Source organism: Suillus clintonianus, assembly GCF_016758775.1.
Source record: "Suillus clintonianus strain FC179 chromosome Unknown DEU56scaffold_28, whole genome shotgun sequence".
NCBI lineage: Eukaryota > Fungi > Basidiomycota > Agaricomycetes > Boletales > Suillaceae > Suillus > Suillus clintonianus.
In genome coordinates, this window is record NW_024539252.1 from 290,744 (window position 1) to 309,068 (window position 18,325).

Here is an 18,325-nt window from a genome sequence, read left to right on the forward strand (position 1 = left end):
CCAATGAGTCGGTGGTGTCGCAAAATTGCCTCCTGTGCTGCAGTGTATATGATTGGAGTGAGTAAGATGATGGCGCTGGAAGAATCGATTAACCACTGATGAGATCTTTTGATATTTATTTCCAATACTGACATTCGCACAAGAGGTAAGTTGATGCTACGATCCGGAGAGCCGTCTCACATAGAATTCCATAGGTTGACCGGGTCTGTGTGAGCATCCTGGGCGTCTGGAACAATATGACAACACAATTTATTCGCGGCAGACACAGCCTTACTTATGTTCAGCGCATTGTGCAACTGCATCAGGCTCATAAGACACATAAGCTTGTCCACTCTTGTACCTATCAGTGCGTTATCGGTGGAAGCAACATAATTCTGACGTCTGACACTTGAATACTCGGCGCTGTGTTTGACAACCTGAATTGCTATCCAACATTTACTACGTCCATGGTCAGCATGGATCATCGATGACTGTTTCATAATGTTGATAATGACTCGTGTAGTTAAGCATCTAAGGTGAGCTCGTCATCGAGCGTGGTTATATTTTTGCGCTAAAGTCAATCGTGTGCTGGGTTTGCTGCTGTTTCTGTCCTCAGCCTCGGTGATTTCTGTCCAATGAACCTGGTACGCCGATCTGTCACGCTGTCAGTCTTCCAATCACGCTATGTATTACAGCTGACCGCCGTTCATCATTTCTATCAAGACTCATCTTTCCTGGGAAGTTATATTTATGCCGGAGTTCTTCGTATTCCCCTGGTCGTGCGGATAGTTGTGATGGGACCACGGCTCATCCTTAGCGTGCGCGAATATTACACGAAGCTCGTAGCCGACTCCGATACAGGAATGGCCACAATAATCTGTCAAGTGTAGCATATTAACGCTTGTCATGCGTTTTGCGGATAGCATCAATTTTGTCGCGGTATTGGCTATCCACCAATAGGGACGACTAACTTCCTTCTTGAAGGTCTAATTACGGGAGACAAACGGCATACTTGTATCAAGCTGAATTCCGGAACTTATCTCGCAACCAAGTAAGATCCTGATTGCTCCAAACTGAATGCAGGTTACAGAATCATTTTCCACAGCTCGACACTGTCGACGACCAACTCGCTGTGCATCTGGGGCTTCTTACACGGTAGCTACCAAATATCCCGACCCCCTCACATTATTGCTAGATTCAAACACACCTCTACTTAATTGAAACGGCGGCAATATGGCTGTCACGGGAGTGATAGTACCATGCGAGCCCCACGGTCCGTCCCTTCTGTGCACCAACCTAGATAAGTGAGCGCGAGATGCCAGTGGTGCAGACAGTAAACAGCTTTTCCGCCGAGATGCCTCGAGATATGCAGTGCACTGGATGTCAATATTGAGGCTGTACTGGTGAAGCTGTTACAGTTTTGTGTGCCGGTGATGACACACGCATGTGATGATGCATCCATGTTCCATATGCATCGGTTGGATCACAGCGATCACAACGAACCGACACAAAGATAGACGCGCTGTTGCAGGCAATCTTCATGTGCCAGTTATTGATCGATTAAATAGGTGTGCGTTTTAGATTGTCAGCCGGGAAACAGATCCCTGACCCAATAACACTCATTGCCGTGGGTGCCCGCTGCCCAGTACTAGTTATCGTTCGCCGAACCGCGGACTACGCCCAAACACGTTGAGTAGCGTAGCAGCCAAAATGTCCAATAGCGAAATCGGCTTCTGTCATTCATTATTGGAAGGGTGCCGCAGTCCTTGACAGACAGATGCAAGCAAGTGGGAGTCAAGACCACCCGGTCAGTTGCTTCGACTGCGCGTGTGTCATGTTCTCGATGACAGCCACGAAATCGACGGTACCTGGGTAGTTCCGTTCCAACGCTGCTTTCATGACGCTTCTCGCAAGCCGCGAATCGAAGGACTTGACAAGATGAAGTTTTGGTCGATCCGCGATGCTGACGATTCAACGTCTCCATCTAAAGACGAGTCAAGATACTTAATGCGGTTGTTGAGAAATATTGCCAAAAGACCAGAGGTATGAATTGGTCGATTTTCGTTTTGCGATATGGCGAATGCGACCTTACATCCCACGAGGGTTTATGGTCCTCGCTAGTGTCTTCTTCCTGATTGGCCTCTTGATCATCGCCGATCCGGGTATATCTAGTCCAGACTTGACTGTGTAGTCTAGACTGATCAGTGATTAACGGCCATGCGCGTGCAATTGATGTTGTCTTCGGATATGATCGCATTATGTCCGCTGGTCCAGACCCCCAACACAGTTTAGACACTTCGCGACTTCGAGTCAAGCAGTAAATTGTTAGCGGACTGATCCAGACCCCCAAGAGCAGTTTCCGCAGTCATCTGTTTTGTCTTCTTTTTGAAGATGGTGCCAACAAAGGAACATTCGTGGGTGGTTTTGTGGTCACATGTGGACGTTCGATTGCAAGCGGAAAGCGGTGTCACGCTCCGAGCTTTTATACCTCCGCTAGACTGCTGGCTGACAGTAAGATTTACTACCACACACCCACGTCGCTCACATCCAACTAATCGATTTTTTTCTCTGTATCCCGTACTAAATGACCTCTCCACCACATCCTCATCCGCCTCAAAAAGTTGCTTGCAACGAACCAGAAAACGATGATCCATCTTCGCCACCTCCGTCACCCACTAAACGATCTTTTGCCTTTACCGACGAGGCGGATCATACACCAAACTCTCTTGGTTATTTCAAACGTCGTCACGTACACAGTGATGGAGAAGCAGCCAAACGAGCACCGCTTGGTAAGTTTAGCGCCTACCACAGCTCTGATGCTATTGCGCTGGAACACACTGTAAACCCAGATCCCTTGTCAGCTTCAGAGATTGACAACAAACCGCGCAGCGATCCAAGATGGTCAGAAACATCATTACACTCCCTTGCCACTGCCCCTGAACCGCGATCGTGTGATGCAAACTACAGCATCCCAAATGACGGAGCTGAGGATGAAGTCATTTGCTCGTGGCCCCCTGCCGTCCAGAGTGGCAGAGCTGACAGTACAGCTGGAGGTAGTCGCAGAGAACGGCCGCAACTTATCCGTGGCGCAAGGTATAGCTCCGATGCACGGGAATCGATTCGCGCCTCAGCAGCTGGATCCGTATCAGCGTGGCCGCCACCGTTGGGGAGTCGGTCCGACCTTTCCTCACCAGAGCGCAGGGCGTCGTCTCGCGAGTGGAATGTGGACAAGGTGACGCAGCCCATAAAATCGCGTACCTCATCCATGCCATACGTCCGGCGTCCTCCTCGGGAACTTTGGAAGCCCGAATCCTCATCTAACGAACCTGTGCGGACGGTTTACGGCCTCATGGACAACCGTGATTCAATATTGGATTCTTCTCCGCCACCTGGACTTACAAGACGCAGGGGATCCGTGCCCGATATAACTGGAGGCGGTGCTCGGTCATTATCACCGACGCCAGGCAGTAAACCACCGCGTGCCGATGAATCCAAGTACTCGCGACCCATAGGTGCCGAACAAAGTAGAGTGGTGTCAATGACACCGCGACGATCTAGGTCGTTGCCTCCTGCAAGCTTACAGTCGTCTAAACCAAGCGATGCAGATAATAGTACCCGAAGACACCATTTCCAGCTAGATTCCATTGCTACATGGCATGGTACTTACCTTCCGGGAGATCCACTTACTTGTGGCGTGTTGAAAGAATCTCCATCTGATTTACCAATCACTAGGGATGAATTCTTTCGTCTTGTACGACAAGCTCATTACAATAAACATACTTCGAAGATTTTTTCTCCTCTCAGCCCCCTCCAAAATCCACAGCCCGACTCCTCCCTGACTACCAATGAAACATATCGGTACTTCAGTCCATCCAATATGCCCAATGTGCGATCAGCGCGATACCACAAGAAAAAGAAAGGACAAGACGAGCGAGACAGAAAGTGAGAGCACTTTTGCGTATGCACGTACCACGCAGTTCTCATGTACACTTGATTTCTTTGTCATACAGTCTCTGCGATCCTCTCCAGCCACTTGTAATAACAGCGGAGTGTACGCACTGCCAGGAATGCATACGCGACACGTTAGGCAAACGACTGCTAGCCAGGGATTATCGACGCAGGTGCCAGGCTGCCATCATGTTGAGGACCACCCCCCTCATGCACCAGCCTTTAATCTCGTCCTCCTACAATATAGATGAAGATGAGAAAAGTCTTTGGAAAGAGGTGACAGCCGCCACTTCCACCGAGCCCTTACCAGGTAGTCCTCGCTGGCGGGACAGGAATGACTCTGATGATGACGACTACCCGGAGATACCAGATGAGAATCTGCATTCGGACGAAGAAGATGCGAAGCTTGGGGGTGGAGGAACGTCTGGGAACGTCTGCTGAAGGTTGATAGCATGCAATGTATCAATAGAAAGTTTTCATGAACACTGCTAATCTAGTGCTACTTGGATAAGCGTTTGCATCATACTGCTCGTACACGAGTTTTCTATATATCGTGGACGGAAGACACTCGCACAATGGTTAACCCTACGTTTCAAGAATCCTTTGCAGTCTCCGAGTCGTATGACGAGTTGCGTTTGCGCTCAAGCCGTTCGGACAAGCCCCTATCATTTCCCCACGCCGCGTGAACACGCCGTTTTCTACCCCGGGCCATGACCACCATCATGACTCGGTATTCGCATTCAAGTCAGTCGTGATTCAGTCTAGATCTCTGTCAACGTTCGTAAAAAGCGCTATGTAAGGTACGTACGTGATAACCAAACCCCTGAGGTAAAGCCATATCAGCTTCTTAGCTATTCGCTTTGTTCACTTTTGGTTTTGGTTTTGACGTTTTTTCTTTCTCGTCGTTGTATCGTCTCAACCACTTCATACCCTGTACCGCCAGCCACTCCTTTGTCCATACACTCCTTAGCTATATATCAAAAACCAACCAAATTCTCGGCCACGTGAAACCTCGTCTGATCCCTCAGTCTATAATACCCAATGTTACTGTCCACGATATTCCCACTAGTTTCTGCGATCCTTCCTTTCACCGTTGCCAATACGCATGGCCATTTTCGGCGTGAACGCCATCAAGAACTAGCACAGCGGGCGCGAGGCGACATCGCCATTCACAAACGCGGATTCGATAACGCACGCTTTACCTATTATGACGTTGGCTTGTGAGTCTTTGAACCAAGGATTCACTCGTTGGGCTGTGTAACTGATTTAAATTCAAGGGGTGCTTGTGGGCAAACCAACTATCCCAACGATTTCGTATGTCCCAACCATAATAATTACTTGGCATAGCGTTTTCGATACTTATTGTATGACAAGATTGTCGCCCTCAACGTTGCCCAATATGGCGGGGGTTACCCGGGTCCGCAGTGCTTCAAGTCCATCACCATCTCCTATGGTGGTAAAACGGCCCAGGCCACCATTATGGACGAAGTGAGCACAGTAACACGCTATTTTTCTTTTGTTGACGCGCTCTTCTCCAGTGTATGGGGTGTCCGTACGGCGGGCTTGACTTCTCTTCTGGTCTTTTCAGTTACTTCGCTTCTGAAGACGCTGGCGTCCTTTACGGATCGTGGTGGTTTAATGATGATGGCTCCAGCGAGCCTACATTCACGAACTCCGATTGGACGCCGACGCCAGCCCCTGATGTGTCATCGCCCACTCCCAAACACCACCACCACCACGACGCCGCCGAAACCTCCTCCACCTCTGATACATCCACTAGTACTGGCAGCGCTAGTTCCACTACTACGTACGGGGCCAGTACTACCACTACTAGTACGTCCGAGACCTCTTCTACATCTGAGACCAGCACCACGTCCGACTCCAGCACCAGCACCACCAGTACATCTGAGACCGGCTCCACATCTACGTTCTCGACGTCGTTCACCTTATATGACACCACGGCTCTAGCAATGCCTACTGGCATCATAGTCGTACCCATTCCCATACCCGTACCCGACATGGAGAATCCAGAAAACATTCTGGTGATCGGTGAAGCCCTCATCAACCTTGGTATGATGGTCTCAGGCCAGCACGGCCATTAGGCTACTTTTGGGCAAAAGCCGTTCTTTCTCGTCGGTGTTATTTATTGGGTGGGGATTCCTCTGATCTAAACTTTGTTGGGTATGGCATCTGTTCTTAATACGTGACTGAGGCTGCCGTGATATCTTTGATGATTCTGAATTTGTAGGTGATGAGGTGATTTGCATTTATGCCGAAAACGGGTCGGTTCATTTCCATTGGCACTTTTACACTGGTACAACACGGGTACAATACACTAGTATACACGGTCTTCATTTTTTGTTTTGTTTTTGTTTTTGTGTTCGGCCGTCAGAAAAAATTATACTCTTTCCCAAGAGGCAGCTTGGTCGCAGGCTCGATATCAGCTAACATGCCATCCACCTTCACCTCATAGTTTTCTGCATCAACAGATATGTTCGGCAGCGTATCGTTCCACTTCATATCTTTCTTGGTCACATTCCTACAGTTGACAACAGCCTCCGTTCGCTTGGAAAGTCCATATGAAGCGATAGTACCAGTCTCGATCGAGACCCGAGAGACGAACGCGACCGAGTTGAGCGCGGCTGCAGAAGGGAAGGAACCCCACATCGGTCTGCCACAGGTTGGCTGTACGGTCGGAATTGAAGCGTTTGCGTCGCCCATCTACAAAGACCATCAGCGCTTTTACCGAAAAAGCTCGTTTGTGAACTCTAACCTGAGCCCACGCTATCACTCCTGATTTCAGCACCATTTCAGGTTTCGCGCCAAAGTTCTCGGGCTTCCAAAGGACAAGGTCGGCGAGCTTTCCGACCTCTACTGAGCCGACAAGGTGGCTGATACCGTGCGTGATCGCGCTAAAGAAGAGGATCCTTCAGCGCACGACCGTGACCACTCGACATGGCAAAATAACTAACGGGTTGATAGTATACTTGGCCACATATCTCTTGACCCGTCCATTATCGCTCTCGCTTGTATCGTCAAGCTCAGCCAGCGGACCTCTGAAGTCCTTGAGCTTGCTTGCAGTACGCCATGTTCTGGAGGTAACTTCTCCGACACGTCCCATAGCCTGAGAATCAGAGCTGATCATAGATATCGCACCGGTATCGTGCAGGACGTCTTCTGCCGCTACCGTCTCTGCTCGGATGCGAGACTCTGCAAATGCCACGTCCTCGGGAATCGATTTGTCAAGGTGGTGGCAAACCATCAACATCTACTATGTGTTTTAGAGAGGCGGAGATAATCGGCGTGCGTAGAATGAACTCACGTCAAGGTGTTCGTCTAGGGTGTTCGTGGCGTAAGGTCGTGTGGGGTTGGTAGATGAGGGAAGGACATTTTCCAAACCGCACACGACGATGATGTCTGGAGCGTGACCACCACCTTGTTTCACGATCAGACGATGTAGTGGGAGACTATGGGAAACGAAAACATACCCGCGCCTTCCGTGTGATACGTATGGATAGTACGACCACCAAAAGCCTTGATCGTGTCTGTATTCCATCAACATCCGAAAGACCGATAAATAGCACACCTCTTACCCTCCACAAAACCGCTCTCATTAAGAGTGTCCGTATGGATGTTGACCTGAACGTCAAACTCATCGCCAACGTCCAGGGCGTTCGAGATCACAGTTGGAGTAGAACCCCAGTCCTCATGCAATTTCAAGCCCGCCGCACCTGCACGAACGATATCCTCCAACGCATACCTTCCCGAGTCATTCCCCTTCCCGGTAAATGCAAAGTTCATCGGAAGCCCATCCGTCGCCGCAAGCATCGTCTGCAAGTAGAACGGGCTCGATGTGCATGTCGTAGCATTTGTCCCGGCGCTTGGACCCGTCCCGCCCCCTATCATCGTCGTCGTGCCCGCTGCAAGCGCTTCGGTGACTTGTTGCGGACAGATATAATGTACATGTGCGTCGATAGTGCCCGCAGTCACGATGAGCTTCTCGCCCGCGATGACCTCCGTTGAGGAGCCGATAGTCATGTTGGGGGTGCAACAGGCCATTTCGTCGGGGTTGCCGGCTTTGCCTATTCCAGCGATCCTGCCCGCCTTTACTCCGATGTCTGCCTGCAAGCAAAGGTGTGCAGCAGGGGGAATTAGTGGAGGATATAGATTACCTTGTATATCCCGCTCCAGTCAATGATAACTGCATTCGTGATGACGAGGTCTAGGTTACCCTCCAGGTATCGGCGACTAGTTTTCTGGCCCATGCCTTCTCGGATAGTCTTGCCTGTAGGTAGTGATGAAAATTAGGGGAGATGCCAGAAATCAACACTGACCTCCGCCGAATTTGACTTCGTCGCCATAATAGGCCTGTACTAGAGGTGAGCCGGCACAACAACATAACCGTACTGATCTAACGAACCTCATCTCTCTCGATTTGGATCCATAGACTGGTATCACCAAGCCTAACGCGGTCACCAACCGTGGGCCCATACATGGAGATGTACTCCTGGCGGCCAATAGTAGTGTCCTCGTGTACATTGAGCGCATCAGGTTCTGGGCAGTGTCGGAAAGTCTCTAGTATGAACCCCTTGTCAATGTGGGTACCCATCCTCAGAGCATTCCCCATGCGAGAGGCAATGGAGTTGCCACCAGTTATGGTTTTAGTACCCGCAATAGTACACAATGTGACGGTCTTGGAGTCGCCGGGCTCAAAGCGAATAGCAGTGCCAGCGGGAATATCAAGATGCGTCCCGTTTGCTTTGACGCGATCGAATTCCAGGGCGCCATTAGTTTCGGCGAAATGGTAATGAGACCCGACCTTCCGAGGGAATGAGTTTGGACGACAAAGTAGGGAAGGGACGAACCTGAATTGGACGATCGCCGTGGTTAGTGACCTTCAACTTGATGCGTGTGCGTCCCTTGTTGATGGTAATCCTCTCTTTCTTGGCGATGATAGCTCCTGGAAGGCTTTCGCGTGAGATAACTGTGGTCTCCGCAGCAGGGAATTTGTTCTGTAAAGGTACAGGAAGGAAAGATCCATAGAGGGCGGCATCTAGGTTGCCATGATCCGTGCAGATGGGATCGTGTACAGTGACTAGGAATACGCTTCAACTGGGCGTCAGTTGACGTGATCTTGCAGGGACATAGGACTCACCCATCTGGGAACGTTCCTTCTACCTGTATCTCGTGTAGACGGGGTGGAACGCTGGGTAAGACATGTGTTCTCCCCAATAAGGTTTTCCCGTGCTGCATCAAGTCAGCGACCGAATGCTGTCCATCACGTATACGTTCTTGCAATTGAGAAGCAATCAAAGCGATAGCTTCGTTGATATTGAGCTGTAGGCCTCTAGCGAGTCGCTTTTGAGCTAGAAAGCCAGCCTAAGTAGATAAAGAAATAAAGAGACTCAATTCCATTCCACGAATCCAGGATTGTGGGGAATACCTGGTGCAAGAACAACTTCTCGTGTTCTCTCGGCAATATATGCATTCTGAACCTTACCCCGCAACCTTGAGCGAATAGAAAAGCTGTACGGAACGTTTGGTTGATGAAGAGCGCTTAAGATAGTCGGAAGTCGGTTCTCGCAGGTCAGACCCATAACAAAGTTGCTTCTAATAAATTAATTCGTCATATCGAATTTCTGTCTCTCGGGAACGTCACTTCAAAGTTTGAAGTCAAGAAATGATTCTATCCGAGTCACTGCTATCTCTTCGGCTCATCGACACTCTGGGCGGTAATCCTGTTTCACTGTGCCACTCACACAGCCTCCCTACCAACTGAACGTGGGCCCTTGGAAGTTGGCATCCATCACAACCAGGACAATGTTTGGCTCGACGTAGGCGACAGTCTATATGTAACATCACCATCTTGGGTGCCTTTGTTCTAGCTCTTGGATATAACGAAATCCGTCAAGGTTGGGTATCGGTGTTTGTAGAATTTGAGTGCTCTATCATTGCGCAATGGAATGATTGTTCGACAGGAGCATCCTCTGCGCGCAACATTCCACTATGGACTCCGGCAATGTTTATTGTTTCAACTTTCAAAGCAAGATTCGACCGAGATTCTTGAAATGGAATTGAAGAAGACAAGTCCTTATTTGGAAATAACATGTTTACAAATCTGATTCCGTCATCATTTCCGATCATATCTGAACCTAGTCATCGCTGTATTCTTGCCCATGGCTCGGCACTGCTTTTGTTTAAGCCACAATCCACAAACTGATATGAATCCCTTTGTCCTGTGCCACCATCCGGTCTCACTTACTCTTTCCTTCCCTACTTATGCCTGCTCTTAAACTCACTCCGCCTCCTCCTTCCACTGTCAACATTCGCAAGCGCACTTCATCTTTCTCTCAGCCCTACCCACCACAGACTACACGCATGTCTCTTCGTCGCACTGCTTCTTTCCTCTCCTTATCAGACTATGAGAGTGATGAGGATTCCCTCTCACAGTCTGGACCATCTTCCTATTCAGTTTATGCAAAGGTCCAAACCCCTGTCGTTCCCTATAACCGTACTCTGTGCCACTACAAGGAGCAGCGTGAACGTCGCAAAGCTGTTCTCAGCCGCAGCCGTGCCGAGTTTACCATCTCCCCACCCTCCACCAAGCAGCCTGCAAAAGCAACTATTCACATCCCAAAGCCTCGCCAGCCAACAAAGCAAATGGCAGGCCTCCGGACCTCTTCCCCTTTATCACCGACCCAGAAACTCCTCCCTCCCAGAGCTTCTTTTCCTCGCTCGAAGCCAGAGCCGGACTTGTACCGGATCGCAATTAAAGCCCGCATGCGGTGCTCCCCTGAGGGCGCAAAGATTCTCCGCATGGGTCCTCGCATGGCTGTGTCTATATTAGCCGCTACTCGGGACCTTGAGATGCTTGTATCAACACATGAGGGTGAGTAGCCGGGGCCCCTGAAACCACATCATCTAAAATTTTCCACTAGTGAACTTCAATGACGATTGGGACATGCTCGACTGCAGTGCGTGAAGCATCCCTGATGCTATCATGCGAGATTCGCATCACGCTCTTACAAATGATCTGACGATCTGGGACGAACCTGAGACGATTCAGATCTGTAAAGGAGCAATCACATGTATTTATTGGATTTTCACAAGGAGGAGGTCTTCATTCATTTGGCGATCTATTACTTCCTCCACTTCGTCTGTCTAATATGCCGGAGGATTATTAGGTGTTTTAGGATTAATTTGTTTGTACGAATAGTTGTTTTCACGCGCGTTCTCTTCGACCCAACCATACCCCACACGACCACGCATTTGTACCAAATCACTCCATCAATTATTTACTTCTCATACACACTCCTTACCACGCATTTACTTTCCCAGAAACAGAGATATCACGTTCAAGGCTGTGTTGCCCGTTCCACGATCCCAATCCGAGATGTTTTGATTCCATCACCATGACTCGTCACTTCGCCACCTGACGACTACATAAAAAGGAAATAAGATGGGAGGCCCTACAGCCAAACGGGCCCCATCAGGATGCGTACATGATCCGTCTATCTAGGTACTGAGATGATACGCGACACAAAAGGCGTATTACGCCTCCCGAAGAACAAACAACCAACTGATCCTGATCGATTCCCCAATATGAACAAACGCGCGTCGTCATGACCGCGAAGTGAACTTTGCGAACAAAACCATGATGGCCAGGGCCCAATGTTCGAATTGTTCCTTGGATACAAACAACAACGCCTGAGAAAGCACGGCCTTGATTATCTGCGCGGACATCCCCTGTTCAATTTGGTCAGCGTGGAATAAGGAGTGACAGATTGTTGATACCGACCTGATACCATCCCACAAATCCTTCTTTCCTCAGCACTCTGAGGAGGAGGCCGAGGGCACCGGCATGTTTTGCTTTGGGCTTAATATTTCCATTTAGACCACCAGGCAGACCCTCGCTCTCTGATGCGTCGGCATCACTTGTACGGGCCTGAATTCTAACCTTGGCCATAATATATGGATAAGTTACCTAGGAAGCAACGTCAAGAGGTGTCACTCAGCCACCCAATCACATATCAAGCTCACAATAGTGGCGAGCGTCTTGCTAAACGCCCCAAGCAAAAATGACGTTCCAGGGGTCAGTTTACCATTCACAGAACTTGCGAGCAATAACAAGCTCTTGAGGCGCTCATAAACGCCGTATGTGATCGCAGGGTTCACGGTCAGGACCATGCCGGGCTTAATGCCCAGCCACAGCCCTGTGACACCGTCCTCGCGAACAATCTCACGAGCAACAGCTATGAAAGACTCGTCTGTTTGTCCTTCACCTTGTGATGACTGCGAGGACTCTCGGACTGAGCGTCCGACTTGTTGTCGGGTTGCGATCACCGATACGGGAATCGTGAAGATCTGGGATAGTGCGCCTGCAGCTGCCCCAAGGGAGAGTTCAGCAGCAGTAGACAGCGCAGGAGGTCTTGACCCAGGAGGAAGCTTCAAAGTTATCCGTTTGATGTATGATGAGCGTATGAACGAGTAGAAGAAGAAGTAGGCGTATTCTTGGGGGCGTTCAGTTCGATGGGAGAATTGTGAAGGAGGTAATTGAAGACACACGCATCGAGAAGGTGTTGAGCATGGTTGCAGCAAAACCTCTGTACCACCCGTTGATTCCTTCTTGTTTGAATATTTCGAGTAGCATTGATAGCATGTTCAGCTCGTCTTTGCGCTTTCCTCGCGCAGCTGACGAGGTCACTTGGATCCTGGTCTTGGCACTATGACAACATTCAGAAGCATATCGTATGAAATGTCATTATCAACGCACACATCGAGAGGATACACTACACTGTTGACGTGTCAGGACCTGGGCTGGTGCGTGGGTACTTGAGTAGTACTCACGCGTTACTGAAGCAAGCTCCGAGGGCACCAGCCAACGCAGATGCAAAAGGCGTTAGTTGCTGCGCCTGCTTCGCTGGTTGGGACTGCGTTGACATGATGAAATGAGTGACTGAGATATTTCAGCCTCGCGTTGAGACAACAGAATTCGAAGAGCGGAGTTGCCGGCCCCAGAACCGGTTATAATGTCAATTGCACATGAATTCCCAAATGGGTCGTGACACGTCCCCGAATAGAGGGCTGAAGCTTCTGAAACTAACATGAACAAATAATGGTATCAAGACTCGGGTGCACGACGCACTTCAGCGTTTAAGGAGTCTGCTGTCAAGTCCGCTGAAGAACCCCTCAAGATGGCCGTGAGGATGAAAATATCCCACGAGCAACCACAAAATCGATCCCCATTGCACGTCGCCACAGTGCAGAATTCACCGACGAACTGGCTGATCCGATCCAGAGAGTAGATGCGGCCATCGCTGGAAAGCATACCGACTCTTTTTGACGACAGACACCCGTGACCCAGCTCTACCCACTTCCACTCCTCCAGAGACTATCCCACTATGTGATGATACCCTCTCTCGTTGTCACGCCGGTGTCTGAAGTCGCCGTATTTGAGCCTGATTTTGTGAGATCGCGAGTCTCCATCACCCAACCTGCATCCACCGAGGAGCACGAAGGGACTTGGTGGGTGGCGAGAAGTTGCGCATGATGCCAGTTTCGTGTGGGAGTAGTCATGATGCTTTGCCCAGACCTACATAACCTTTCGTGTCAAATCTACTTCCGCTCAACATATCAGTACCACGACGAAATTATAAACAATTTTATATTCTCCCTGCAGAGTACTCCACAGCTCTTGAGCACTCCGAGTATTTCCTGTACTATACACTACTGGCAGTTGACATGTGTACGTACTCCTGGAAAGCAATTGTAGTTATGTTCGTGTTTGCATCAGAGTCATCCATAAGCTTGGCGTAATATTCTCGAACGCTAAGGATGAGGCGTGGTCCCAGTACAAACATCTGCAAGACAGATAGCAATTCAATAAAAGCCAAATATGTATGAGTCTCCGGGGTCGAATCCTATTGAAAGGATGAGAAGGAAGTTACATGCCGACATCAATGACAGTTCGACATACAACAAGTGTTGGAGACAAAGAACCAAGGATGAAGCAAGAAACAACGGCATAGCTAGTATGCATAGAACTTCAGCGGAAATGGACAGCCAATAACAAATATTGTGCTCACCTTGTGTGAGTTTTTAATAACAGTGTGAGCAAGCGCCCGATTGTCCAGCCTGTCGATAATCGTCGTTGGTCGCGGAAGTGTTTGACAGCAATCCAGGCTGTGAGAAACAGTGCGAAGAGCTGCCAAACAGGGTACAGTGCCGAAAACACGGTATCTATAACCTCCTTGTTTGACCCACTGCTGGATGCATGCAGGCATGCATAGGTGTCGTAGAATACGAGTTCCACTGATATTCGTCCGATGAGCTCGTTGCGCTTATCCTTCGTCCATTATCAAAACTTACCTCCTACAGTATAACTAGCGTCTCTTGCGGCGATCACTCCACAGGTGATGGAGACAGCCAGCAAGATTATAATGAGGAAGACAAGCATCTTTCTCGATTGCTGATACATGGCATGTAGCCGGGCGATCATGATGACTTGCATGATGTTTCAGTCACTGACTCAATGTCACTGAGGGATTCCAGTTGAATGACTCACCGCCCACCATGGTATTTACGACTACATACATCCAAGATGTTGCAAAGTACGCAATACGGCCTGAAAAACTCAGTTATTGATGAGCCCCAGAAGACCAACATTCGGAATAAACTCACAGCTGTTGCAGTTATTATATTGAATCAAGAGGCCAGTCAAGATGTACACTCACCCCTTCATATAAGCGCAGTTAGTTGGATGGGAATGGCAAACATCAGTGCAGAATACGTACTGCATCTGTCATCGAGATTGTCGGAAGAGTGGCTGCATGCCGCCAGTTAGCAGGAACAAACATAGTAATATATGAGGAGACATACACAACATGTTGAAGCTGATTGTGGAAGATGGCTCATTAGCACAGCGCCACTGTTGTTTATTTCGCAGACATACATAGTATATGGTATTGCGGCATAGCGCACCTAGAATATTGTGGAGTCAGAAATCTTATTCATCTACACTTATAACATCACCTACGTACACTGAGATATAGAAGTGTCACGAGGGACCAGCGTCTCCTCTGCTGCGAGTCAATTGCATGATTCTGTCATTACGGGACACTTCTCACCCAAATCAGTTCAACCTTTACGACCGTTCTTAGTGAGACTTGTGTTACTCCGGTAATGGCATCAACATACCTCTTGTTCGAATGTCAGCGCTGCAAAATATTATAAGAATGTCAGCGGTTCATGATTGCTATCTGCTCACCCCAATCGTATACAACTGCAGCAGATGAAGCAACTGCGAAACCGCGGCCAGGTTAGATCGAGATCATCACTGACATAAGCTGCTCTCCACGAACCTACGACATAGCTGTAAAAACGAAACCAATTCATTAGCGGCCACAAAATGTGATCATTCATGACTACGGTCATATTCGGGGGTGGGGGTGAGTAGCGAACTTGGTAGACGTGTATAACGATGTCCCGGGCGTTCATGATATATTTTACCACCGTCCAGGCCCATCATGGGATGAATATTTGTTCCTAATTGACAGAAGTAAGTGACACGAAATTTACCAAGTAGAATAAAGTCTTTTGTCACACGCAAGAAATCTGATATTAGCAATTCTTCCCAGCGTTTCCTCTGCCCCGAGTGAATTATATGCTCCCGCTATTATATGGAACACTGCTCACCCATACCAGTTCAACCTATAATGAGACACCATCCTCAGTGAGATGAATACTCCAGTAATCATCATCAACCTACCTCTTGTGCGAATGTCATGACTGCAAAATTAATAAGAATTTCAGTGGCTCTTGATGACCATCTTGCTTACCCCAATCGTATATGATCACCGCACAAGAGGCAACTGCGAAACCGCAGTCGAGACATCATTGACATCATATGGCTGGCTCTCCACGAACCTACGAAATAGCTGTAAATCCGAAATGAATTGATTACTGGCCAGATGATGTGATCATTCGAGATTATGGTCATATTTGAGGGATGAACTTCCACGAGTGAGTGGCGAACTCGGTGGATGTATAACAATGGTGTTCGTGATATAAGTACCACTGTTCAGCGCTCAGCTTTTGTTGTCGATGGGCATCGTGCGATGAATATCGTTCTTGCTGTGATTGACGTAAGTATTGCCATATGAAACCAAGTACTTAGAATGCAGAAGTAAAGCTTCTATCACGCATGGGGAATCTTTGAACACCGCATGGCTCTCGTCGTTCCCATACGACATCATCAGCTCAGAGATGCCAAGATTAGCCCGCTGTCTCAATAATTCTGAGCCTCACTTCCATCTGCACAGACTCCGCCTAGCTGGTCCGAGGCCGGGGAGTGTAACAGTTTATCCGAGGTATCTCTCTTAACAAGGTCACATTCTGGCATGCCCAATAGAATAGAGAGGACTCACTTCTTCCACCCGCCTCCGAGTTGCAACGCCTCCAAGCTCATGCCTCAGTTTGTAAACTTCATCTAATGCGCGTGCTCAACACACATGCCTCGTGGTGCGCCGGATATCAGGTCATAATGCCATGAGGACTCGGATACCAAGAATGTGGTGAAAACGGTGCAACTCTGATGCGAAACCGATCAACACGCACAAAAATATATCCATCATGCACATTGATGCATGATTAACGCTGCATCAATCTGTACAGCTGGGTGATACACCTTGATTGATATCGGGGAAGGTATGACGCCACACCCGTAGCTACAAACAGTTGAATGAGAGGGAACAGAGGAGACAAGGCAACTCGGATACATTGCATGATTTATTGCCCATCGAATTGTACAGGCTTATCAATCGGTAAAATATCAATAGCCATCATTGTCTTATTTTCTTCTGGCTCCCCTGGCCTATATGTGCTACAACAATGTGAGTGCACGAGAGTCGACAAGTATGGCCAATTGAAACCCACCACGGGACCCTCATTACATGCGCAGTAGTTTGACGGTTCCACCCTCGTACAACTACACGGTCATGGTGGGTCAAAGTCCAAAAGACTGCATGTCATAATATCGCGCAATGTTTGGAGTATGGTCCATCTGGAGTGTAGAGAGATTCAGAAACAAGGGCACATGTGCAGCTTACGACTTTCAGTAGCCTATCATAAGTTCATCTTCAAGCTTCCTGATCAACTCGCTGAAATTGGGGGCCGAAGACAAAGTCGTCCTTGCAGAGTCCAGACAAGCCGATAATACACTTCCTGATACGCCATACTGACGATATGCGCCCTCAGAAATATCCGGAAGCGTTGATTTGAGTATTTGAGAGGTAATAGTTGCAAGTTGTACTTGTGGCTGTGAGCAAATTGTAATTGATTGCTCGGAGGCCCCGCTGGCAGCACGGAAATTTCCGGGAGGACTCCGAGTCAGTATGGTGGTTTGAAGTTGAACTTTGAGCTCACCAAGCGCCACAAGGTCATTAATATTGGCCATGTATCCTAGCGTTAAGTGCATGTCCCAGCTGGCAGCGACGGCTGGACGGTGCCTCGCAGGGCTGATTCACACCACTCTGTGATGTAGTTCATCAGGGTGTCTACCTTGCCAGCAGCCTATAGCCAGAACCACCAATCCCTCATCTGGCCCGGAGTCGCTGCGCCCGCAAAAGGGCATCGCGTGATTATATTCTAGCAGCGACGGGCACATTCTGCGTCCATAGCGCATTCGTTTACAGCGATACGGGGTCTTCGAGTTCACAGAATTTTCTCCCTGGGGACATAACGTGTCAAGTATGGTGAGGCCTGATGAAATCACCATTTAGCAGAATACATTACCCTGGACGCCTGCAAGACCGTCTACAACTTCCTATAGTGGTGGCTGGGTAACGCCCCGACCAAGGAAACATTCGAAATGATGGACAAGTCAGCGTTTAAGGAGTCTGCTGTCAAGTCCGCTGCAGAACCCCTCAAGATGGCCGTGAAGAGTGGCGGATAAAAATGACCCACGAGCAACTATGAAATCGATCACCATTGCACATCGCCACAGTGCAGAATTCACTGACGGACTGGCTGATCCGATCCAGAGAGCAGATGCGGCCATTGCTGGGAAGCATACTGACTTTTTTTGACGACAGCCACCCGGCTCCACCCACTTCCACTCCTCCAGAGACTATCCCACTATGTGACGATACTAGCATTATAATTGCGTCTGCCAAGAATACCATAATATATTGTTTATGCTGCACCTCTCCCATCAGCCTCGAGCACCCACCCATCTATGAGGGCTCCATGCCCCCAAAGCCAACCCCAAGGCCGTTATAGAACCTACTCCCATGCCTCTCCCTCGTTGTCATGCCGTTGTCTGAAGTCGCCGTATTTGAGCCTGATTTTGTAAGATCGCGAGTCTCCATCACCCAACCTGCATCCACCGAGGAGCACGAAG

The 18,325-nt window shown here is 48.9% G+C and overlaps 5 protein-coding genes across 5 annotated transcripts; 3 read left to right on the forward strand and 2 right to left on the reverse strand.

Annotated features, from left to right (window-relative positions):
- The first annotated feature begins 2,115 nt into the window (after nucleotides 1–2,115).
- Nucleotides 2,116–4,467, forward strand: DEU56DRAFT_942095 (uncharacterized protein). The gene is made up of 2 exons (XM_041358940.1): nucleotides 2,116–3,921; nucleotides 3,990–4,467. The coding sequence occupies exons 1-2, from the start codon at nucleotides 2,564–2,566 to the stop codon at nucleotides 4,366–4,368; spliced, it is 1,737 nt and encodes a 578-aa protein (XP_041209423.1). The 5' UTR covers nucleotides 2,116–2,563; the 3' UTR covers nucleotides 4,369–4,467.
- Nucleotides 4,468–4,648: 181 nt separating this feature from the next.
- DEU56DRAFT_295927 (RlpA-like double-psi beta-barrel-protein domain-containing protein-containing protein) lies at nucleotides 4,649–6,172 on the forward strand. The gene is made up of 4 exons (XM_041345529.1): nucleotides 4,649–5,147; nucleotides 5,205–5,241; nucleotides 5,302–5,415; nucleotides 5,466–6,172. The coding sequence occupies exons 1-4, from the start codon at nucleotides 4,969–4,971 to the stop codon at nucleotides 6,027–6,029; spliced, it is 894 nt and encodes a 297-aa protein (XP_041209424.1). The 5' UTR covers nucleotides 4,649–4,968; the 3' UTR covers nucleotides 6,030–6,172.
- On the reverse strand, nucleotides 6,173–9,504 carry DEU56DRAFT_295888 (urease). Its single transcript, XM_041345528.1, has 12 exons — nucleotides 9,371–9,504; nucleotides 9,083–9,306; nucleotides 8,793–9,033; nucleotides 8,348–8,746; nucleotides 8,262–8,295; nucleotides 8,100–8,212; nucleotides 7,521–8,049; nucleotides 7,416–7,472; nucleotides 7,250–7,362; nucleotides 6,900–7,195; nucleotides 6,701–6,839; nucleotides 6,173–6,648 (listed from the first exon to the last, which is right to left on the reverse strand). The coding sequence occupies exons 1-12, from the start codon at nucleotides 9,413–9,415 to the stop codon at nucleotides 6,316–6,318; spliced, it is 2,523 nt and encodes an 840-aa protein (XP_041209425.1). The 5' UTR covers nucleotides 9,416–9,504; the 3' UTR covers nucleotides 6,173–6,315.
- Nucleotides 9,505–10,104: 600 nt separating this feature from the next.
- DEU56DRAFT_798976 (uncharacterized protein) lies at nucleotides 10,105–11,292 on the forward strand. The gene is made up of 2 exons (XM_041353020.1): nucleotides 10,105–10,816; nucleotides 10,866–11,292. Exons 1-2 carry the CDS (start codon nucleotides 10,207–10,209, stop codon nucleotides 10,907–10,909), a joined length of 654 nt encoding a protein of 217 aa, XP_041209426.1. The 5' UTR covers nucleotides 10,105–10,206; the 3' UTR covers nucleotides 10,910–11,292.
- On the reverse strand, nucleotides 11,293–12,969 carry DEU56DRAFT_798978 (mitochondrial carrier domain-containing protein). The gene is made up of 6 exons (XM_041353021.1): nucleotides 12,775–12,969; nucleotides 12,701–12,721; nucleotides 12,493–12,650; nucleotides 11,968–12,437; nucleotides 11,726–11,911; nucleotides 11,293–11,673 (listed from the first exon to the last, which is right to left on the reverse strand). The coding sequence occupies exons 1-6, from the start codon at nucleotides 12,867–12,869 to the stop codon at nucleotides 11,548–11,550; spliced, it is 1,056 nt and encodes a 351-aa protein (XP_041209427.1). The 5' UTR covers nucleotides 12,870–12,969; the 3' UTR covers nucleotides 11,293–11,547.
- Between the last annotated feature and the right edge of the window lie 5,356 nt (nucleotides 12,970–18,325).